The sequence below is a fragment of the Bubalus kerabau genome, chromosome 2 (genome assembly GCF_029407905.1).
Source record: "Bubalus kerabau isolate K-KA32 ecotype Philippines breed swamp buffalo chromosome 2, PCC_UOA_SB_1v2, whole genome shotgun sequence".
Classification (NCBI taxonomy): Eukaryota; Metazoa; Chordata; class Mammalia; order Artiodactyla; family Bovidae; genus Bubalus; species Bubalus kerabau.
Genome location: NC_073625.1, coordinates 92401014 through 92425473, shown reverse-complemented (window position 1 = coordinate 92425473; position 24460 = coordinate 92401014). Strand labels below are relative to the sequence as shown.

The window sequence follows — 24460 nt, the reverse complement described above, 5'->3', positions numbered from 1 at the left end:
CATTCCACACATTGGGATATGGTATTCCTTCACTGTTACTTGATTTAAAATATTTTTAAATTTTCATTATAATTTATTCTTTCACATATATTTTACTTCTAAACATAGAGGGTTTTGGGGTTATCTTTTTTGTTAGTGATCTCTAAAATTATTTTACTGTGATTAAAAATATATTGTGTATTTTTTATTCTTTAACATTTGATGAGGGTTATTTTTTTATGGATAAGCAGTGGTCAATTTTTGTAAATGTTTCATGAGAACTTAATTTTATGCAGTGTGGAGGCATTGTTTTAATATATGTCAATTAAATGATTATTTTTGTTCAAATATCCTGTACCCCTATTCTTTTTTTCTCGTTTGTTGGTTCTATCAGTTAGAAAAATACCTCTACCTGTATGAATGTAGATTTGCCTATTTCTCCTCCTTTTAATAATCCTGGCAGTTTTTGCTTCATATATCTTGAAGCTGTTATTAGTTGTCTAATACAGAATTGTTTTCCTGGTGAGTTAAACCTTGTATCATTATGAAAGGGTAAAATGAAGAGCCTTTGGTAATGCTCCTGGCTTTATGTCTACTTTGACTGAAATTAAAATAGCTACAGGGGCTTCCTGGTGATCCAGGGGTTAAGAGTCCACCTTACAGTTCAGGGGACTTGGGTTCCATCTTTGGGGAACTAAGATCACATATGCTGCAGGGCAAATAAGCCCCAGTGCAGCAGTTACTGAGCTCACATACTGCAGCGGGAGATCCTGCATGCCACAACCAAGACCTGACACAACCAAATGAATATTTTTAAAATAGTAAAATAGCTACATCAGGATTTTTTTGGGGGGTGGTATTCACGTGGTACATTTTACCATGCTTATTGCTGTCAGCCTGCTCATAACCTCATATTTAAGGTATGTCTCTTATCCATAGTATATGATTGGCTTTTTTGGCTGTGCAGCATGTAATATCTTAACTCCCTGACCAGGGATTAAACGTATGCCCCCTCCAGTGGAAACATGGAGGCTGAGCCACTGGACCACCAGAAAATTTCCTATGGTTGTTTTGAAAAAAAAGTCCAGGCTGCCAGTCTTTGTCTTTTCGTAGGAATATTAGTTCAGTTAGAAAGTGCTCATTCAGTCGTGTCTGACTCTTTGCAACCCGTGGACTGTAGCCTGCCTCTGTCCATGGAATTCTCCAAAAATACTAAAGTGGGTAGCCATTCCTGTCTGCAGGGGAATCTTCCCAACCCAGGGATCAAACCCTGGTCTCCTGCATTGCAGGCAGATTCTTTGCCATCTGCTGCTGCTGTGTCGCTTCAGTAGTGCCCGACTCTGTGTGACCCCATAGACAGCAGCCAACCAGGCTTCCCGTCCCCGGGATTCTCCAGGCAAGAACACTGGAGTGGGTTGTCATTTCCTTCTCCAATGCATGAAAGTGAAAAGGGAAAGTGAAGTCGCTTAGTCATGTCTGACTCTAGTGACCCCATGGACTGCAGCCTACCAGGCTCCTCTGTCCATGGGATTTTCTAGGCAAAAGTACTGGAGTGGGGTGCCGTTGCCTTCTCCGCTTTGCCATCTGAGCCACCAGGAAAGCCAACTAGAAAACATGACATGGAGTAGTTTCGTAATGGTAACCCTCTCCAGTATTCTTGCCTGGAAAATTACATGGATGGACGAGCCTGGTGGGCTAGTCAAGGGGGTTGCAAAAACGCCAGACATGACTTAGTGACTGAACCCACACAAAGGCAATGTATAATAAATTTTACTGCTGTGTAAAGCAAAGATTTCTCAAAATTTAAACAAAAAAAAAATTACTGACATATTTGCATATAAATCTACCACTTGAGTTTTTCATTCCTTGCTGTAAGTTCTTGGCACAGTGTCTTCTACTCCACGGGCATCCATTTCATGAGCTGTAGGCAGTGTAAGTTCAGATACATATCAACACTTTACAACAGATGTGAAAACACTTAAGAGGCATATAGTTCATTAACTCCCACACCAGTGGTAATTACTGTTATACAATTATGCCTTATGTTGACCCCATTTCCCCTTGAAAACCCTCTGTGGATTTTCCTAAATCTTGACTGAAGGTTTTTCTTAAACTTTAAAAGTTATCCTGTATATATATATATATGTGTGTGTGTGTGTGTGTGTGTGTGTGTGCCAGTTTTTTTTCTCTTTAGCATCTACTATTCTCCAGGTACCTAGATCCAGACCCCCTAGTCATCTGGGATGCTTCCATCAGTGATTCAGCCAATGAATTCCTTAGCAATGTCTCTGATCTGTTACTTCTATTACATCACTACTAATTACTGATAACATATTTTATGTGTGGATGTATGCTCAGTCATGTCTGACTCTGCAACCTCAAGGACTATTAGCTCAGCAGGTTACTCTCTCCATGGGGTCTCTCAAGCAAGAATACTGGAGTGGGTTGCCATTTTCTACTCCAGGGGATCTTCCTGACCCAGGGATCAAACCCACATCTCTTTGATCGCCTGCATTGGCAAGTGGATTCTTTACCACTTCACCACCTGGGAAACCCTGTTAACATAGTACTCTTTTAAGACTTAATAAACTCACAAATGCAGTATATTACCAATATCTTGGCTTTCCAGTTTTCATGCTTGCCCTGTTTTTTTCTTACACACATTACTTCAGATTAATATCTGAAATTGCTCTTAATCTTGAACCTTCCTAGTTTTCTAATGGCTCTATGTCCACAGCAGGGAAGTCATAAGTTAGTAATGAAAGTGTGTAATGTGACAAGAGATGGCTGTTGTCAGGATCTTTCTCCATTTCAGCATGATGGCACTACCAGCACCCCTTAAGAGATGGCACAGAACGGCAGCTCTTTTTGTGTTTTTGGCAGTGTGGCACGTGGTATCTTAAGTTCCCCCAAGAGGGATCAAACTCACACATCCTGCATTGTAAGTGCAGAATCTTAACCACTGAACCACCAGGGAAGTCCCATGCCTGCTTCTTCAGTTCCTCCTACTGGAGAAAGCAAGGCCTGTAGTAAAATTTATACTTAAGATTCCCAGTTGTCTTCCTTGGAGCATCTCATAGTCGATGCCTACTGTAGCATTCAAATAAGATAGAATGAAAAGAAACCTGTTTAAAATCAACTGGGAAAGTGACATTATCTTCTCAGAGTAACCCTTTGAGAATGTAACTATATTTAAATGATGTTTTGGGAAATTTATTGGTATTGTAATGCATATAACTGTTCATACACAGATTAATATTCTCTCACAGCAAATATATTTAGGGGGTTTTATATCAAACAGTATTATTAGATTCATGGTTAAGAGACATACCTTGTCAATCTATTAAGTCAAACCACTGTCCACATTTTAGGTGTTTTTTTTAACTTTCTTTTAAAGAGCAGTTTTAGGTTCATAGCAAAACTAAGTGGAAAAGTAGACATTCCTTATATAACCATATTCCCACATACACACCTTTTCATTCTCAGTTGCATCTTCAGTTAGATCTGCTTTAACCATTTGCAAATACTTTACCTAATTAGTATCAATACTTGCATTCTTTCCATATTATTTTCTTTGCAGTACTTGATACAAAGGTGGTGGTGTTCAGTCGCTCAGTTGTGTCCGACTCTGCGACCCTGTGTACTGCAGCACACCAGGCTTCCCTGTCCTTCACCATCTTGTGGATGTCCACCAGTTCCCGATGTCAAAACTCATGTCCATTGTCAGTGATGCTACCAACTTATCCTCTGTCGTCCCCTTCTCCTGCCGTCAATCTTTGCCAGCCAGCATCAGTGTTTTTTCTAGTGAGTCAGCTCTTTGCATCAGGTAGCCAAAGTATTTGAGCTTCAGCATCAGTCCTTCCAGTGAATATTCGGGACTGATTTCCTTTAGAATTGATTGGTTTGATCTCCTTGCAGTCCAAGGCACTCTCAAGAATTGTCTTCTCCAACACCACAGTTCAAAAGCATCAATTCTTAGATGCTCAGCCTTTATGGCCCAACTGTCACATCCATACATGACTACTGGAAAACTATAGCTTTGACTATATGGGCTTTTGTCAGCGAAGTAATCCTCTGCTTTTTAATATGCTGTCTAGGTTTGTCATAGCTTTTCTTCCAACGAGCATCTTTTAATTTTATGGCTGCAGTCACCATCTGCAATGATTTTGGAACCCAAGAAAATAAAATCTGTTTCCATTGTTTGCCCATCTAATTGCCATGAAGTGATGGGACCAGATGCCATGATCTTAGTTGTTTGAATGTTGATACAATATTTCTTTTTATTAAAATCAGGGCATAATAATTATATATTCTTGAAGTATTATTTAGGAACTTTATTTTCAGTCATGGTTACATGGGTAAATTCATAGTTGCTACTGATCTAACCATTTCACATCAACTAAGATTAGTCATGGAATTCTAAAAGCAGTTATATATATAATAGATAATATAAATCTTTATATCTAAATATAATTTAGATATTATATATTAATATATATATAAAATAAAAGCAGGAATAAAATAACTTCAGGTGTATAACTATCATGAGATCAGGAAAATACTGCTGGATTCTGAGTGAAATTCATTTTTGGTGTATTTGGATGACATCAATCAGTTATAAAGATACATCAGAGTTCAGACTTAGTGTAAAGTTATACTTGTCATCCTTGATATTCTACATAGTACACAACTTTTTTTTCTAAATATTACGCAATGTGAATTCAGCTGATAAGAAAAATAAGACACTCCCAAAGAGGACTTACACTTACAAGAAAACAAAGTTTAGAACAGAACATCTCCATTAAAAAAACACAAGATGTGAATAAGAGTTCTATGTCCACGTGCAATAATTTAGTGTTTATTGTGATGTAGCCCAAGGCTTTTGGTCTGAAAAGTTCTCACATCCCTGAGGCCCAAGCATGACAGCTAATTTATCTTATTTAGAGATACTTCTATTCCCCACTCAGTTCTCCAGTTATCAAAGTAATGTGGGATAAACATAGAAAATTTGGAAACTATAGGGAAATGAAGTAAAATGTAAATAACTAAAACCAATTATTACTAACAGTGGATTCTTGTGGGGGTAAAGGGCTACATATCACCAAGGGACTTTTCATGCAGAAGTTCAATCATGGGTTTGCAAAATTTGTCTTCACTGTGGCGATGGGAAGCTTGGTATGTTGCTCTTCCCTGAAACTAGCAGCTGTTATCTCCTCAAAGATCTGATTTCAGCCTCTGGGCCCCTCCTCTGAGATGTCTTTCCCTTATTCACTTATTCTCTCAGCCTTGTGGGTAGTCAGTTTCTACCTGCAGTTGCTACTTCTACACCTGAGAGTTCTGATGTTAACAATTCTTTATATTAGTTTGCCCTCACTGATAAAATGCTGAAGAATCTTTCAACAAAATTCAACGCCTACTTCTGATAAAAGCTCTTAGGAGAGCTGGGAATTTATGGGGACTTCCTTGGTGGTCCAGTTGCTAAAATTCCATGCTCCCAATGCAGGGAGTCTAGGTTCTATCCCTGGTCAGGGAACTAGATCCCAAACGCTGCAACTAAGAGTTCATATGCTACAACTAAAGACTGAACATCCAGCGTGTTGTAACTAAGGCCTGGCACAGCCAAATGTTTTATTTTTAAAAAATTAGGAATTTATGTTTTGTTTTTAACATGTTTACCTTGGTCCTAAAGTCAGGGGCTTATTTAAAACCCTGGAGACATTGCTCTGAGAATAAAGCAAGGATATCCATTTATTCTACTACTGTTCAATATTGTATTAGAGGTATTAAGGAATACAATTAGACAAGAAAAATAACCACAAAAATTGATAAAAGTCATCTCTTTGCAAATGATATTATGGTACACCTAGGAAAGTCTTGAGAATCAATGATAAAACTTTGAAGAATTTAGTAAGATAGCAGGAGACAGAATTAACATACAGAAACTGCCTTCATATCCTGAAATAACCAGCACATGATAGAGAAAACCTCATTTTAATAGCAACAAAGATGACTGACTATTTAGGAAGAAGTTTAACAAGAAATATGCAAAACCTATGAGAAAAAATTTAACACCCCAAAAATACAAAAGCAGACTTCTGATTAGGATGGCTTAATATCATAAAGATTTAACTAAAATTAGATCTTGACCTCACAAATGCACAAGAATATACTCCAAGTGGATGAGGAATCTTTAAATTTTAAAATGAAACAATACATTTTAAAATGAAGCACTACAAAAACAACATGAACGCATCTTTGACCTCAGTATAGAGAAAGGCTTTCTAACTACTAACAAAATTGAAAATCAATAAGCAAAGTTCACTATATATAAAAGGAAGCTTTCTGTATTACAAAGAACTCCATAATCAAAGCCAGAGGCAACTAATAATTGGGATAGAATATTTATAGAATACATAAAGTTAAAAAATGACAGATTCTTAAAATTTGAGAAAAGACCAAAAATTTGAGAAAAGACCAAAAACCCAATAATAAAATGGAATGAAATAGGCTATTCATAAAAAGAATCTCAAACTTCCCTTAAACCTACGAAAAGATATTCAATCTCACTTATAGCTAGAGAGATGCAAATTAAAATTACTCTAACATCCCATTTTAAAAAAACTTATCAGAGATGGCAAAAATTAAAAAAGCATGGTAAACACATTGTGCTGGCAAGGCTGTGGGAAGAGGCACTCATACATTTCTGGTGGGGAAACAAACTGGTACAATCCTTCAGGAGAATTTGACAATATCTAATAAGAATAGATATGCATATGTATATGCATATATATATATATTTTTGACCCAGCATCCTACTTCTGGGAGTTTACCTGAAGGAATATACATCCCAATAAAAAAATACACGTGTACAGGTTATTCAATTACAGCACTGTAATGGCAAAAGATTGGAAATGACCTAAATGCCCATACAAATAAGAATAATTGAACTGACTATGGTATATTCCCATAGTAGAGTATTATGCAGCCTTTAAAAAACTTTTTTGAGGAAGATCTCCATGAACTGGCATAGTTTCCAGGATATACTATAAAGGGTGGGGCGGGGTGGGGAGGATAGGATTAACTATATTACATTTCATGTAAGAAATGAGATATAATAAACACCCATTTATTCATTTATTCAAAAGGAAACAAGGATAAACCAAAGATAGATTACTTATAGGGGATAGGTGCAAACAAGATAGAAAGGACAGGAGGAAGAGAATGAGAAAGAATAGGGAGTGACATGTTTGTACAGTTTCAACTTTTAGACCTATGCTAATATTTCAAATAACATTAACAAGGAGTGAGCAGGAATTATGAAACACAAATACATTACAAGTGAGTAATACAACCACCCTAAAAGGGGGAGCAAATAACTAACCTTTGTAAACCAGTATTTTATGTACTTTTAATACTATAAAGGAACTGTATACAAATACTGTACTCTGGTTAGTAGTTTTTCATTGGGAAATTATGAAGAACTCTGGAACTACCTTGTGTATTCTAGAAATTAAGCACATAAGTGAAAAGATTATAATAGTCAAAGTCAGATTTCTTAACTGTTGGACGAGTAATAAATAAGAAAGGAGAAAGACTAGAATGAATCTGGTGTTGGTGTTGTAATGGAAGTATCTATATGAACTCAAGGAGATACATACATAGTATATACATACATATACACATACAATTCACACACACAAATACATAACACCTAACAGATCTAGAAATTGATACAGATGTATATATACATACATATTTTTCTAGCTCTGTTAAGCAGGCTGGAAGCAATGACAGTTCAGTACCAAAGTGTACACTTAGTGCAGATTTTGGCTTCTAAATAGGTTCTGAAAGGAACCATGGATGCTTACAGAAATCATTGATTCTAAGGTGAGAGAAGAGAAAATATGAGATGAGTCCAGAACATCTTCTGGTGCCAGAAAATATTAAGAATGGTGACATGTCAAAAAGGCACAGAGGTCAATGCGAAGGGGTTTGCATGGGCAAATGTGGGAGTTTGAGTAATAAAATATATGATAGTAATGCACTCTAACCTATAGAATAACATTAAAAACACATGAGCCCATTATCAACACAGTATTTGAATAAAGAATGCAGATGGAAGTTTCCTAACAGAATTTGAACTACTAAAAGTAGAAGCAAAGATGAAAATAGAAAACTCATCATTTGGCAAATCCTACACTAATAACTGTTTCAATAAAAAGCCTAAGGAAAAAACCCCCAGAAACAAAAACCATGAATGTCTGCCAATTAGTGGGCAAAAGTATGAGAAATATGAGACAATAATTTCCCCATGAGATACTAATTACAAATGGAAAAATGACAAATTTGACATTGGATACATCTGGCAAATACCACCCTAACCAAGTGGTCAAAATTAACATTACTATTAAGAGGACATGGAGGAGGAAATGGCAACCCACTCCAGTGTTCTTGCCTGAAGAATCCCAGGGACAGGGGAGCCTGGTGGGCTGCCGTCTATGGGGCTGCACAGAGTCGGACACGACTGAAGCGCCTTAGCAGCAGCAGCAGTAAGAGGACAAACTGACATCATGTGCTTGCAGATGCACTGAGTGAGTATCCATCAGGCGTCTTACTTTTGCCAAAAGTGCATTAAACAATTTAAACATTAGGGAAACCCTAAACTGGGAGATCTTTTACAAATTGGCCTGTACTTTTCAAAAAGTCTAAGGTCATAAAAGACCGTAGTTGAAGCGTCACTTCATTATCACACATTGTTTAATTGTCATCTCTCTTAAACTCCTTTACTCTGGGACTCTTCGGAGTTTGTCTTCTTTGAGCTTAGACTTTTTGAAAAGTACAGGCCAATCTGTAAAAGTGGAGCAAATGGTGAAATCTGAGTAAGGTCTGTAGAATAGTAGTAAAGGTGACAGTGTTTTAATAATGTTAATTCCCTGATTTTGACAATTGTCCTGTGGTTATATGTTGTCACTAGAAGAACATGGGAAATACTTCATATATTTTTGCAATGTTTTCTAAGTTTGAAATCTTTTCAAAATGAAGTTGAAAAAAATTAAAAAGTATCTTCATCTCAGCAAGAAAGTAACTTGAAAAATTGCTCCACAGTGTATCAAACTAACCTTGATAATTAGTTATAAGAAAACAAATTCCTAGCCTTAATTTGTAATTAAACTAGAAATGAATCTTACTTCTAAAATGTAGTTCAATCTTTTCATTTACTAAGACTTGACCTATTGGACAAGAGCATTGTAAACATTAAGAAAATATTCAGAGATACTCAATGGCAGCCACTAGTAACAGAATACCTTCTAACACTTAGGAATTTTCGAAGATATACTTTGGCTAGGACTTCCTACAGCACACACTAGATGACATTTTGGCAGTAGAGGGAGGGGAGAATTTGGATTAAGTCTCTTCAAACCCGAGATATCATAATGCTCTCAAACTATGTGCTCAGTTATGTAGATTCCAAAAAACAATTTTAAATCTCCCATTACTTCAGCCAACAATCTGGGCAATAGTAATAATAACATGTCTCTTTGCTTAAAACAAACAAACCCAGCAACAATTAACTGGAACAGAAAATAAGAACACTAATAGAGTTTGACAAATTTATTGGTATTTTAGTAAAGACAATCATCTTAGTTGTTTCTCTCCCATCTTGACCGTAGGTTGATATTTGAGTCAAGAAAATGAAATGTAGGAGAGGGATGTTATTTCAACATAAACATTAAAATGAACAAAAATGGAAAGTCTGCCTACATTAAAGCAAGTTAAATTCATGTATCTTGATATAATTAAATCATGTAAGTAAGAACTAATAGTTCTATATACACTTCCATTGTTTTACTTGGGGCTTATTCTAAACTCAAATGCAAGTGAACCAAGTATCAGGAATATATACAGGCTGCTTCTCTGGAGTTATTACTTATTAAAAGAGCTCAGCAAGTAGTTACCACCAATCAGTCTGAAGCTGCCTCCAAATCTAACATTGTAGTTTTCAAGGAAATCATTATACCGTATGTTTTTTCTATGTGTGTCTATGCTTTAAAAGATGTGTTTAACTGTCACATTAAAAAAGAATTCATATACAATACAAAAATACAAAATAAACACAATCCTACAACACATAGATTAACAAAGTATATGTGGTCAAAGAGTCCATAAAATATGTTTAAAGATGCATTTTCTTTCATTTTCAGTATCTAAAATGTGCTTTTGAGAGGCCACTGGTTAGCAAGTATACAGTTAAAGTAAACCATATTTTTGTGCTAAATAAGAATTCCTGTTAATAAGTTCAAATCAAATTGGATTTCACAAGTTAGTAACATAAATGCTTTGATAAAATTACAGAAAGTGCATCTTTCTTATCTTCCATCGTCATACAATGTTGCCCACCCCCCCTTTTTTTTTTTGGTGTTTATACCCTTTAAAAAATAAGAACAGCCAAACATTTAACTATTATGTACATTTAAATTTTTGGTGGTGGTTTGTTATTTTAAAAGAAACAGCTTCCTTATGATTTGCCTCAAGATCTGGTGGAAATGCTTACAGGAACTGGCTAATAACAAAAATCAAGAGAAGCACATTCAAAATACTGATTTACTTTGGTAGCAAATGTCTGTTCTTTGAAGACTAATGAAGGTAGACAAGACCCTTAAAATGAAGTGGGCTATTTTAAATACTCAACAGTTTACATAAAATTTTAAAATGTTCTTTCTAAAGAGCTTAAGCATCTGTATCCACTGATAGCAATGCAATAACTAGTTAATGATGATGTGAAACTAAACAAATGCCCATTAGGAAAAAAAAAAAAAAAAAGCTGTATTTTATCTAATTTACTTTCTCAGTCAATAGTCCAGTAACATTTTCCTCCCAATACAATACTCCCTTCTCTATAAGGCTGTTCCTGGGAGCCAGACAAGTTTAGGTTAATAAGGGAGTTAAGTTAGAGAGTAACTGCCTACAGTTTAAATAGACAACTTTTTGCTTCCCTCCTAATGTGCTAATATTTGTATCTAAAAAAATATGCAATTCTTAGAAAGGTACCATTTCTGAATTTTTTAGTATCTGTAACCTTTGGAAACTAATCACATGAAACTACAAAATTAGTAAATGTCTTGAAATCTGTATATAAAACATAAATTACCTCTAATTTCAAATTCTCATTTATTAGTGTATCACTCAATATTTAAAAAAAAAGAAAACGAAAAAAAAGGCGGCTCCAAAGATAGTCTTATACCATTCCTTAAAAAAGGAAACTGTTCCTTTTAACTTTACACCCACCCCACACCCCAATTTCAAAACACATCATTTAATTGTCTTGGTCATGGACATTTCCAAGATGAGATTTTATATTTCGCTCCCATAGCTTCTGGTTATCAGAAAACCCATGCTTTCCTTTATTGAAGGAATTTGGTCCTGCTGATGTTGGTGTATCCCTGTGTTAAAAGAAAGAAATTTATTTAAAATGTTATATAATGACTTTTGGGCCATGTTTTTAACTCTTTCAAAATGTCTGTTTAGCACCCATTATAAATGGAGGCCAAACATCAGAAGCTGCAACAGATGTTTTTAAAAATACCCTTTCCATAGACCCAGTCCTAAAATTTCAGATTCAGTGGGCCTGAGGAGGAGCCAGGTAAATTTGTAGATTTAACAAACATTTAAGGTGATTCTGATAAACAGCTAAAGGTGGCAACCACTATAGTTTTAAAAACAGTTGCTTGTAACCCACTGTGGTTTATTTGCTAAGTTATGTCTGACTCTTGCAACCCCATGGAGCCCGCCAGGCTCCTCTGTCCATGGAATTCTCCAGGTAAGAATACTGGAGTGGGCTGCCATTTCCTTCTCCATGTGACCCGTTAACAGGGTCATTAAATGAATTTGGTGACTTGCCAACAGTATTTACAAAAAATGAAATAGAAAAAAAAATGAAGATGTATCACATGTAAAATGGCTGTCATATTATGAACATGTTTTGATTTTAAATGTTTAGATATATGCAGGTATAGATTTGGTTTATATTTTGGTTATAATGTCAGATGTATTTTTTACTTTAGAGTCTTATATGAAAGGGAGGCCGGCAGACAGCCACTGGGACTGTTCCCATTGGAACCAAAGGCAAAGTCTTAAGACTGATGCTGAAAGACTTAACATTTAGTTCTTGGTAGAATATACATTTGCTAGAAATGGGGGCATGGTAGAGGCCGTTTTGAAGCACAGCTTCCTTACTAACCTCTGAGTTATCCATTTATGCACAAAGACAAGAAACTGAATATCATGTTGATCTGAAATTAATGTTATTTCCATAATAACAAACAGGAAAATTTAAAGATGGTTTTTATCTTGATATTTAGCATCTATATTACCAAGGAAAAAGGAGCACATACAATCAAGATTAAGTGGTGGGAATGATACTGCAAGATGAGTGAAAGCCATTTCTTTATACCTGAAAAAAATTTTTAATCAGAAACATTTCTGTTTACTTGAAGAAATATAGATTACATGTATCTGAAAAGAAATAGCATTATATTGTTGCTATTTTTTCTTAAAATACTAATTTTCTCTTATCAGGAGCGATATACTGGTATATTAGAAAACAAAACTGTTTTGCCCAAATATGCAAGACAAGCTTGAACACTAATGGACTATGTGCAATTTATTCTTGCTTTAAATTCACTATAATTTTCTACAATATTATATAAAAATTATACCTTCCAATATTCTTCATCCTCATCTTTGCTTCTGGAGGCATTTCCTCTGGTTCACTCTGGGAAAAAAAGAGACACACATAAATGACTGCATATAGATACAGCAGACTCCTGAACAATGCAGGGGGCGGTTAGGGGTGCCACCCCTGACCCAAACCTCCTCAAGTCAAAAACCTGTGTATAACTTTACAGTGAGCCCTCCATATCCATGGTTCCACATCCAAGGATTCAATCAACTTGGGATAGTGTAGTACTGTAGCACATGTTCAGTGAAAAAAAATCTGCGTATAAATAGGCCCATGCAGTTCAAACCTGTGTTGGCCAAGGGTCAACTATATTAAAATCACTTGATACTAATAATGCTACATTTTATATCAACTGTAAATTTTGGTTAAAAAAGTATCTTATTTTAACTACATTAAAGAAACCTATGCTTCAAGTGCTGAATCTGCAAAAAGAACAAATTCTGGTAAAAACCTGATACTTTAGAACTAAAACTAGTTGTTTACTAGAATCTACATGTTGTGTTAAATGCTTTAATATGCACTACTCTGAAAACTCTAACAATCCTACCAAATGGGATGAGTATCATCATTCAAATTTTGTAGCTGAAGTATGCATGGTTAATATGTCCAAAGTCACAAAACAGCTGGACACCAAAAAAACACTCTAAACCACTTTACTGTATCGCTCCTTCTCAAAAATGTCTTCTTTACTGTAAAGACATCTTGAAAGCTCATTCCTTACTGCTTTTCCACAGTTACAGCTGGTGAAGAAGAATGTGACAAGTGTCTTTTAGATGTTTTTATGTGTAAATGTTACTGCTGAGATAAATAATATTTTTTAAGCAGTCATCTCAAGATACACCTTAAAAAGGTTTCTACTGGTCAAATCTGGGACAATTTGAGCATTATAGCCTATTGAATAGGCTACACTTGTATAAATAAGGAAAAGCTCTTCCTTAAGTGAGACAATTAATAAACATAGACAGGAGGAAAGATTGAAAAAAAAAAAAAAATCACCATTTGGCAAACATAATAGAACTGATTCTGGTAAGAATCATCAATGAATGTTAACGTTCATGAATGAATGCTTAAGTAGTTAGGTTTTTTCATGTATTCTTAAAACATAACCCCAGAAGATAAATTTTAATTATAAAAGGCAAAACAGTAATTTGACAGTAGAGAGATCTGGCAGACACCACTTAACCCAATGATCAAAGGTAGCATTGCCAGTAACAGGACATATTGACACATGTGCTCCTGATATAATATGCACTGACAACTTGGCATCATTACTGTGGTGCACCTGCCAAGAGGAACATGAATCTAATAATAAAGGAACATCAGACAAATCCAAACTGGGGAACATTCTACAAATTAAACTAAAGAGACAGAACTGAAAAAGTATTTTTAAATTTCAAAATTAAACAAATGAACATGTTCTCTGTCCACTATATTTCAGGCTAAGATATATATCCAAGGCTAACTATGTTCCACAGAAAAATAAAAACCAAATAAAGACTTTATTTCCTTTTTTTGGCCGCACTGTAAGGCATGCAAGATCTTAATTCCCTGACCAGAGATCAAACTCACGGCCCCTGCTGTGGAAGTTCGAAGACTTAACCACTGGACTGCCAGGGAAGTCCTTAGATGAAGATTTCAGATGCATTTGTTCTTTTAACTAAGAAACAAGTTTATCCTTAACTATCATTACTATTTTATAGCAGAAAGAGTGCTGTCTGAACCTGTCTAAAATTTCTTTAAAAAAAGGGAAGAGAAGACAGGACGAGAAACCAGAAAGCCAAGTTCTAGTTCTAAGTTCTAGATGACACTTGTGTGCATCAGCACATACTCATGCACTCTTAACTTAATTTCTCCATTTGGAAAATAAGAATAACCATACCACACAACTCACAGGGATATATGGAAGGTAAAATAAAGATATGTGCAAAGACTCAATTTGTTAGATATTCAAAATAAGCATTATGTAGGTGCTTACAATTTTCAGCCTTTCTACTTCTGCACATGGTATTCCCTTCTTCCTATACTGTCCTTCCCTGACATAATCTGTAGAGGTCAAAATGCTACACAATCTTGTAAGAATTCTGGTTCGACATGAAAGAAAACATTAAATTTAAGTCGATGCTTTTCAAAAATGTTTTTGAGGGAGGGGGACATAAAAAGTTTTTTCCTCAACAAAATACTACTTGGATTTCCAAATACCAAATAGATAAGAGAGCAGACATAAATGAAATAGCAGCAGGAGACTAGAGTCATGCTTGTTAGCAGGTTTGATTCTTGGGTCGGGAAGATTCCCTGAAGAAGGGTTGGCTACCCATTCCAGTATTCCTTGGATTCCCTGGGTAGCTCAGTGGGTAAAGAATCTGCCTGCAGTGTGGGAGATCTAAGTTTGATTCCTGGGCTGGGAAGATCCCCTGGAGGAGGGATGGCAACCCACTCTGGTATTCTTGCCTGGAGGGGGGCAGAGCAGCCTGAGTGGGCTGCAGTCCATGGGGTCACAAAGAGATGGACACAACTGAGCGACCAAGTATGCAATACCACAGTAGCTCCTGAGACATTTCCACAGAACCCCAGAACTCTAAGAAATGGTTTAAAAATTTGTAATCTATATTTAGCCTTCACTTTACAAGTTGGAAAACTAAGGCTCCAAAAGGTAAACTGATTTAGTTGAAGGCTCTCTATTGGTTAATAACTGGACAGGACAGGAAAAGAACCTAGGTCTTCCAACTGCCAGTCCAGTGGTCTTTCCATAACACCGCATGCATCGAGTTACCTGGCCTCTCTTCCTCACCTAAATCTCTTATATCATTTTATCTTTTCAGGTACTCTTGATTTTATCTGGGACCATTTTATGTGTAAGTCCCTGTACTGCTAGGCTGAATTCCTAGAGCAACATGTCTGATTTATCTTTCTAATCTCACTCTACCTAGCATACAGAAACCAATCAAATGTGTAGAATGAGTAAATGTCCAAGGGAGAATACAGTGATAACCACTGAATTTACCCATTCATTCATTCCATATTCATCCTTGACTAAAATTTCTACAAAACCTCCAGGTGTCAAACACAGCTGCTTAGCATTACCACTTGTGATTTGAAAGCTGATATCTTAATTTACAAAAGTACTCCTTGGTTTGTCAAAATCCTGCCTAATGTTTGGGACAGAGGAGCCTGGTGGGCTGCTGTCTATGGGGTCACACAGAGTCAGACACGACTGAAGCAACTTAGCAGCAGCAGGAGCACATTTCTTCTCTTAAATATTCTTGCCAATCACTCCAGCCCCACGTTTTGTGCTCCTCTGAAGGTATAATTCTTATCCATATTGTTCTTGGGAGCTATTACTCAGGTATTCATAGCACACATATGTATTATTACTTATAATAAGCATTTGTTGATTTAAGTTCCTTGCCCCCCAAAGTCTATTTTAAATAATCCCACAACCAAATTGATAGAAATATCCAGATCGTGCAGATGTCATTAAAAAAGAAAAAGAAAAAACACACACAAACCCAAACTGTTAAGAGTTGCCAAAAAAAAAGTTCACTGGTACCATTAATACAACTTGACAATTTGCCACTAATGTCCTTAAAGAACAGGTTAAAGTAAAACACAGAAAACTAGCTATCAACTTACATCTTCATCTTCATTAAAAGCTGCTGCTACTGAAAGGGTTTTTGGAGCAAGAGTTGGAACCGGTTCTTTAGGCTTCTGAAGAAGAAACATTAAAAAGAGTATCATCACACAATGTTTACACAGGCTTATTTAACGACAGGAATAACATCAAAGATGCATTACATTTTCATAGAAACATATAGTAAGGAACTAAGAACAAACTTTGAAGAAATCCATTTTCTTTTTTGAAAATGTGGGTTATCAACAGTAGATTTTACTTTATTAATCATATGGCCATTTGTTTTCCTCCTGTCAAAGATTTTCCAGTTAGGATCTATAATTTAATATCATTTACATAAAGGTACTTAGTACAGGTTAAGAGAAAATGAATATCAACACTTACCCATAGTAACATTAAAATTAAGCACAGATTACCTTGAGAAAGACACCAAGATTCATCTTTCTCTATCAGCTGGCTGCCACTGGACAGTGCCACTTAGAGATCCGAGGGGTACTGAAGTGCTCATGAAGTACCCAAGCCAGAAAACCTTTACTTCAACTTGCACATTCTATTGTGAGGTCCTGTTAACTAGATCTCTATTAAACAGACTTAAATCTCCCCCTGCCTTCTCAGCTTACTGGTTACCACGTTACCAACACCCAAGGCCCCTTAGCATTTCTTGCCTGAACTATGTTAGATTTACCATTTTCCTGCCTTCTGTTGTTTTTATCCCTCTAATTCTCTATACTAGTACCAGAGTACTGCTTCTAAAATGCAAATCTGTTTATAGGGTCTACAATAGTTTCATGACTCCTCTAGAACCTAAACTAAAACCAAATTTTATTATGGACCTTTATGATTTGGTCCTATGGTCTTATTTGGGGGGGCTTTCTATCCCTCCATTTGACTACTACTTCCTAACAATGAGCAATTTCCTGAATGCATCATGTGGCTTCACATTTAAATTGCCTTTGCATAAGGTACCTTGTGCATTCTGTGGGCTCTTCTGCAACTAAGGAACACAAGCCCACAGCCGTGAAAGGACTGAATCTTAATCATGGACTGCCGGGGAATTCCCTGCATTAAACTCTCTTTTTTATCTGAGTCCTTTTGCCTCTTTCCTGTATTTAAAGTCAGCTCTAGCATCACCTCCCCAATAAAATCATCTCTGAGCTGCTGAAACAAAATTAACCATCTCTCTTATAGAACACAAACACCTTTATAAAGTGTGTACTTTTGAAGAAATGAAAATGTTCATTTGGAAATTATGCATAGTGACTCTAGAAAACACCCTTTACTCTTAAAACATGTCATGTATTTGATGTTTTACATACAACTCAAGTATTCGCTGGTTGTTTGACTATCTTTTCATATCATATAATCAAAAGCAACAGTTTCAACTATTTTCACATCCTACATCTCACTTCACCAAGATTATGTTTACACTTTGGTTTATTTTATGAAAAAAAAGTTTGTTTTCTAAAGGTTTAAGTTTTAGTGAATAGGCCTTTTTAAGCATAACCCTCCTAACTAAAATGATCAGCAATTACTAAGTCATTTCAATTACTTAGAAAAAGTAGGGATATGGGTATCTGACTTATGTGGTATGTTCAACCACAGTAAAATCTATTACCAAGGGGAACACCTATATGAGAAGTGTACATGAGAACCACATCTTTAATGACAATCAAAAAAAGGAAATATTTATGCAGGTGGGTATATGCAATGTTATAAAAAACAGATTAAACCAAAAGAATCAGCTCAAGTAGGAAAAAGGATCATAAAATAATGAAGTTATATGCTGAATGCCTTTTGTTCAGACTAAATTTTTTACAAAAAGGAAGAGAAGGCAAAACAGCATATGGCAGGAGTGGGGGTTCTAAGGAATAGTAGCTTTATAAAAACTAGACATGTCGCTCAAACACATGCACTCTAGTAGGAATCTGATCCATATTTTTTCTCCTGATCCATTTAAAAATCTTTGAATACCTAATGAAGATATCAAGCTGTATGTACTTGGCAACTGAGCATTAATTTTCACAGGACATGAATAAACCAAAGCAATTTTAGGATTATACTCCTTATACAAGAATGTATAACCATATTCTAAAGTCAACAGCAATATGCTATTAAAGTAACTTCCTTTTTCTTAAAGAGGAGACCTATTTAGTTGAATCACAGGAAATTATCACTTCTGTAGATCAGAAATAGTCAAATGTCTAATGCTTCAATCTAATATTTCAGTTATTTTCCAGACACTCAACAGTTAATAAGTACTAATTCAAGGTTTACATCTAAAAACAAGAAATCAAAAGTTGATCTACAAAGGACTATTATCATAGGTTTTAATACTGAACATCCATTTGTAGCTCCAAAGTAAGTTAATCAGGAAGCTCTTATTAAGCAGTACCTCACTAATATTAATCTTTTACAACACAAATGATTTCTAGGGATAGTATTTTTTAACATCAGTATATTATATTTTTATTTTTCAGAGGTTTTTCACAAGTTAGGAAATTGTAAGCTATTACTTTATAAGTCATATATTGCCTACAATATTTGTTCCTTCTCATATTCCAAACCTTTTTTAAAAAACAGCTTGAGTTATAATTCATCCAGACTTTTCTTGAATATACTAATAATTTCTTAAATACTTACATGTTATAAGTTCATGCACCAATGTGTCATTTTATACTTAATTTATCATACTCCAATAAAAGCAGGTTTCCAAAACACATCCTTAAGACCCATTACAAATATAATATATAAAATAACTCACACTTGAGCCAAGTTTGATGGATATGGCTGAGGCTTTCTTTGTTGTCTGACTACCTATGGCAAATCCAAACTTGGAGATCTTTGTAGGCTTTGTTGGGAGGTCTGCAGTTTCATCTTCAGCTGATCGCTTCTCAGCGCTGCGACTGGAATTTTCCCCTCCATTACTGGAAGAAACAGTCTTAGTTTTCACAGGTTTTTCTGCTTCTTCTTCAGGTCCTGGTGAAGTCGAAACAACTTACCAAGATGAGCTATTTTTACTGAGCAGATTGATGGGAGCAGCAACCTCAAAAAGCATCGTTATAAGGAAGATACCTCTGCAGTTGTCACCTACTGACCCAACAGTCTCTTCCACTGTTTGTTAGAGTATACAGCAGGAACTGAGATTGTGTGGCAGTAGAAGAGGCTCCCATGAATTAACTAGCATAAAATACAGAGCAATTTAAAATTATAAAAAGAGAGTTCACAAAAGACCCTTCAACTAAACACTCTACGTTGCATAATAATCTAATTACCTGTGGAATTTTGCTTTTCATAAATTAAGAACTATAAACTCTTCTACATGAACTGGTTTGTTGGCAATTAGTCACATCATAGAATAATACATTTGACTAATAAAACACCTAATATTCTTCAATAGTATACTACTAGTTATACAAAGTACCTTTTTATGACCAGCCCATTATGTCCCAAACTACATAGTACAGCCTGCAGTAACTTTGAGTGACGTGTTCTTCATGAACATTTCATACAATCTTTAGAAAGGAACTTCAAGGAAGACATCAAGGTCATCCCCTCTTTAGTAACTTAATTCTACTCTCAAAGCTTGATTATCATCTGTTTAGCCTATTCTTAAAGAGTGATCAACAATTATACTTAGGTTCACACATTATTTTTTCATCATAAAAACAGATGAGCTAAAAATGATAATTTCTAACAGAAGGCACACACATGTAGACATGGAATGCAAGATGTCTTTCAGTAATTTTGCTCATTTATATTAACAAATGAAATGAGTTAACATCTTGAACGTTACACATGAAGGCTATTTAAGAACATACTGGGAAGCAAGACAGAAGAAAATTGGCTGATTATTAAATATTTTTCCCAAGTTTACCAATTTACCCTGTACAATGTACACCAGATGAATATTTATGGAGAAAGAGAAGATTCTCTAAGGAATGACCCTGACAACAGTTTGGAAAACATGACAAAAAGCAAGAATGGGTGGAAAAGGGGAAATCAAACAGACTGACGAGTAATAAAGGACAAGAGGTTATCAATCTATATAATTTTGGAATAATGGGATAACTAAATTAATAAGCACTTTGAACAGAACATTTTATTTTGTTTACAGGAAAATAAAAGAAACTCTTTATTACCTTTAGACAAGGGGTGAAAGTTGTAATAACAACGTAGGGGAGAAATTAAGCAGTATTAGGTTTTGGGGTTTCCTTAGGAAAGAAAGAGCATTGCAATGGCTGTCTGAATTCACTTATTTAGATATAAAATTACAAAAGCACCCAAAGAATGTAAGATTGCTACTCAATATTTGAAATATAGAATTCAATTTAGAATTTCTTAAAAAGACAGTATTATGCAAACATTATTTTTCAGTCTATCACTAAAATCATTTATGCCAAATTTTATTCTGTATCCTTATAGTTTTAATCAAGTCTGAATTTTACAGTAAAACCCAAACAGTGATAACTACTACTTCTCTGTGACTGGCACAGCTAAAACTGAAAACTTATTGGCTCTATGTATTGAAACACATTAAAAAAAAACCAGTGAATTTACATATAGAAGCAATCTATACACCACTAATGGCACAAGTTTGTGCAATCACAAACTCTGAAAAACATCAAAACAAATAGCACAAAAAGAACATTTAGTCTTGATTCTAGTGTAACTCTGCTCTTTGAACTGTGACTCAAGGGCTATCATTAGTTAAAATTTCTGGTTCTTTTAAAACCTATCTATTCTGAATTCTAGGAATCCTTTTACCCAAAAAATAGTTCGGGAACAAACAATCTAGAAAAATCAAAGCATAAATATGAGGAAAATGAAAAGGATCGTTATTACTATAATTAATAACAACATTAAGTGTGAAAACTAACTGTACTAATCTGTGCTAATACATGGAACGTAATACTATCTGTCCACTCCTATGATGTCTGGGGAAGATTTCTATAATTACTGCTCTAGAAAAAGGTAACATGAACAGAGGAGTTGGGAAAACTACTATTAACTAATCAACTGCTAGCAACTCAAATTTTATTCACATCTGTGTTCCTGTCATCTGAAGAGGCAAACTATCAAGACCATTATAAAGTGTTTTAAAGTCCATTAAGTGTTTTCCCTTAAATACAACATGTACTACTTTAGCAGTTGGTGGGGTGGGTGGGGCTTGTAATCATGAACTGCTGTTTTCAATTTATTTAATGAGATGTTATCTGTTCTGGCACTGTGGAAAACAAAATTTTGAATGGTCACAGATTAGTAATGTGAAAAATCTTAACAATGTGACTTACAAAGAGTGAAAAAAATATGCAGTTTTAAAAAAATAAATCACTTTATAACAAACATGGACAGTTATTAAATTATTAGATTTTTTATCAAGGAGTATCTAAGAGATTTTATCTAGTTTGTATTCTGAGCAAATAAAATGTGTAGATTAGTTAATGTGAAATCAAACTACACACAGTACTAGCATTTCTTTTTTTCTCGTCTTTCATTGACTAGTTGAGGAGGAGAGGTGGGCCTTGGGAGTAAAAAAGGTACCTTACTTTGAAAAAATTACCTAGTAAGTTTTAAGTCCATAAGGATACCCTTCATGACCCATTTGCATTCTGGTAGCTTCTTTGTCTGAAAAAAAGAGTATATATCCACATCTCTAATAGGACTGGTGTGCAGTTTAAATGAGAATATATTCAAGACCCTCTTGAAGAAACATCAATTTCATTAACATAGTTATTAGAAACATAAAATAGCTTGAGGTGAGTATGATTACAACATGAATAGCTCTAAAATTTCTACTTATTTCAAGGAGCCATAAAAATTTAGCCAAAGGGAAGAAAAAAGAGAAAAGCTATCCAAAGCCTAACCCTTAACATTATCCCTCCCTTTAAAGGTGAGAGCAGTTAGTTCAAGTAAGTAGCTTCTCTTATTAATATAAATTCATGTTAACTTCTTAAAAAAGTACTTATATTTCCAATTTAATGGACTGTTCAGTAGGAGTTAAAAATCAGAAAAATCCCTAGATACGCCCCCCCAATACAAACTGGCTAAGTGTTAAATAGTGCCTACTTGCCATAAAATTTTATCAATTTAGCAATATCCATGGATGGCGTGAATGTTTTAACTATGATTTTTTGGTACAACTTCATTAAAAACATGTCATTCAAAAATGGTTAACATGTAACTACTATTTTGTAAAGGAAAGCACACTCAAGGCAATTATGTAGAGGTTATTAAAGAGTATCAGCCTAAGTCACTAACAAGGAGACAACTTTTGATAGCAATTTAGTAAAAAAAGGTAACTTTGTATCACTCTCATGACAAAAACATGCTAACACAGAAACACCAATATTCATACTACTGAATAAATTATCCCTAACTGAAAGGGCGGTGGATAAATTACACAGTGGAATTATTCTGACACTTATGGTACATTTTTCTGTTTTGTTTTGGCAACTTCAGCCACGTGAGGTGTGAAATCTCAGTTCCCCGGGCAGAGACTGAACCCAGGCCAGGCAGTGAAACCCTGGGAAGCCTAACCGTTAAGCCCTCATGGAATTCCCTCAAACTACATTTTGGCTCCCATTAAACACAGATACTCTCATTCAAGACAAAAAACCATTCTTAAACGGTAGTCTAAAAGTCAGATAAAGCTTTTTAGGCTACAGATCTTGGTTTTTCCTCAAACTAATTTTTAATTGTAATTTTACTTGCTAAGTTCCAATTTTGGCCACAAAAAGCCGCTAAAGAGGTAGTACTAAACGGTTTACATTGTTGTTTCATAAGCTGTTTTACTAGTAAAACAACAACAAAAAAGAAGGGAGGGGAGTGGAAACGGTGAAAGGAGTTTGGGCTCAACTAATAGCACCTTATGTATTTTTAAAAAAGGAAATTCTGGGTCCAAAGTAACCAAATATTACACGTTTTTCAATTTCGTTCCCAAGTTAATACACATCAAACTTGTTAGGAGGTCCTAACAGTTACCTTCATATACTACTAATTTTATGTATTATCTCATATTAAATACTTTCAGGGATAAGACTTGAAGAATTAGGACAGTGTGGTACTTAAAACGTTCTAAAGACAGTATCAGTTCGCACGTGTTAAATTAGCCTTGTTAGGACAAAGGGACGGGAAAGCTAGAGAGATTACATGATGTTTCTTTTCCTTAACGCACAAGACCCAAATTTAGAGGGTTGGAGGTGACAGAATAAAGATAGCTGCAACCTGAGTTGACATCGTAACAAATAGGGAAGAGTCACACTAGCCTATTTAGCCACCTAAATATCTGGCAGGCAGCTGGCTGGCAACAGCCTAGGACATAAAAGGCAGACAGTTCAAAGAAAGGCAATCAAACCCTAATCCTAGACCCCAAAGATTAAACCAGGAGACAGGCAAAGGTATTCCTCTTTCCCTCCATCGCCTCGACCCAGCCCTTAGAGAATTAGTATTAGGCTTAAAAATGAAGGATTGAAAAAGGCCAGGACAGTCCACTTCCTCAGTGAAAAGGGAGCAGCAAACTAACTCCTAGGTGTAACTGAGAGGCCGGCACCGTCGGAAACTCGGCCTGCGGCCAGTTCCTGCGGTCACTGCTCGGTGACTCGCACTGAGTTAGCGCGCGTGTGCGTTTTGTGTGATGTGCGTCTCCGGTGTGGCGGTAGCGGCTCGGGCACCGCCACTCCGAGTCCCACCCCGAGTTCGGTCCCCCTTTCTGATGCCCATCTCCCTTCTCTTCGGAAGCAGGGTCTCTGCTGGGGCCAGGAGGTGACGAACAGTGACCGGCTCCTCCCTGGTAAGGAGGCGATGTGGGCCCGGATCCCAGTGGGCCGCACCGGGCGTGCCCGGGGCTCGTCTGGGCCCAGCACCTGGCCGGGTGAGAGCCAGATCCGCCCATTCTCTCCCCAGTCTACTCCCCCCACCCCGGGAGGCTCAAAGAAAGGCTCAGAGCATCCCACATAGCCCGCGACGCTGGGGTTGTGTTCACCTCCGGCGGCTCCAGCTCGCTGCGGCTTCTCAGGCTTCTCCTCTCCCGCCTTCCCGTCCGCCATTTTCCCCGCCGCGGCCTCCCCTGCAGCCACGCCAAGGACGTCACGGCTCCGCCCAGCAACCATTGAGCT

The 24460-nt window shown here is 36.1% G+C and overlaps 1 protein-coding gene across 8 annotated transcripts; it reads right to left on the bottom strand.

Annotated features, from left to right (window-relative positions):
• Positions 1-1823: 1823 nt before the first annotated feature.
• Positions 1824-24458, bottom strand: PCNP (PEST proteolytic signal containing nuclear protein). 8 transcript variants are annotated; one of them, XM_055568006.1, is made up of 7 exons: positions 24328-24451; positions 19346-19523; positions 19108-19270; positions 16349-16423; positions 12696-12751; positions 12372-12430; positions 9579-11420 (listed from the first exon to the last, which is right to left on the bottom strand). In XM_055568006.1, the coding sequence occupies exons 2-7, from the start codon at positions 19399-19401 to the stop codon at positions 11332-11334; spliced, it is 498 nt and encodes a 165-aa protein (XP_055423981.1). In that variant the 5' UTR covers positions 19402-19523; positions 24328-24451; the 3' UTR covers positions 9579-11331. The 8 variants fall into 8 exon arrangements, with proteins under 8 accessions (XP_055423978.1, XP_055423981.1, XP_055423982.1 ...); XM_055568007.1 differs by lacking the exon at positions 24328-24451 and adding an exon at positions 21907-21931; XM_055568003.1 differs by lacking the exons at positions 9579-11420; positions 19346-19523 and adding an exon at positions 1824-1900 and having other exon boundaries at positions 12351-12430; positions 19108-19322; positions 24328-24458.
• Positions 24459-24460: the final 2 nt, after the last annotated feature.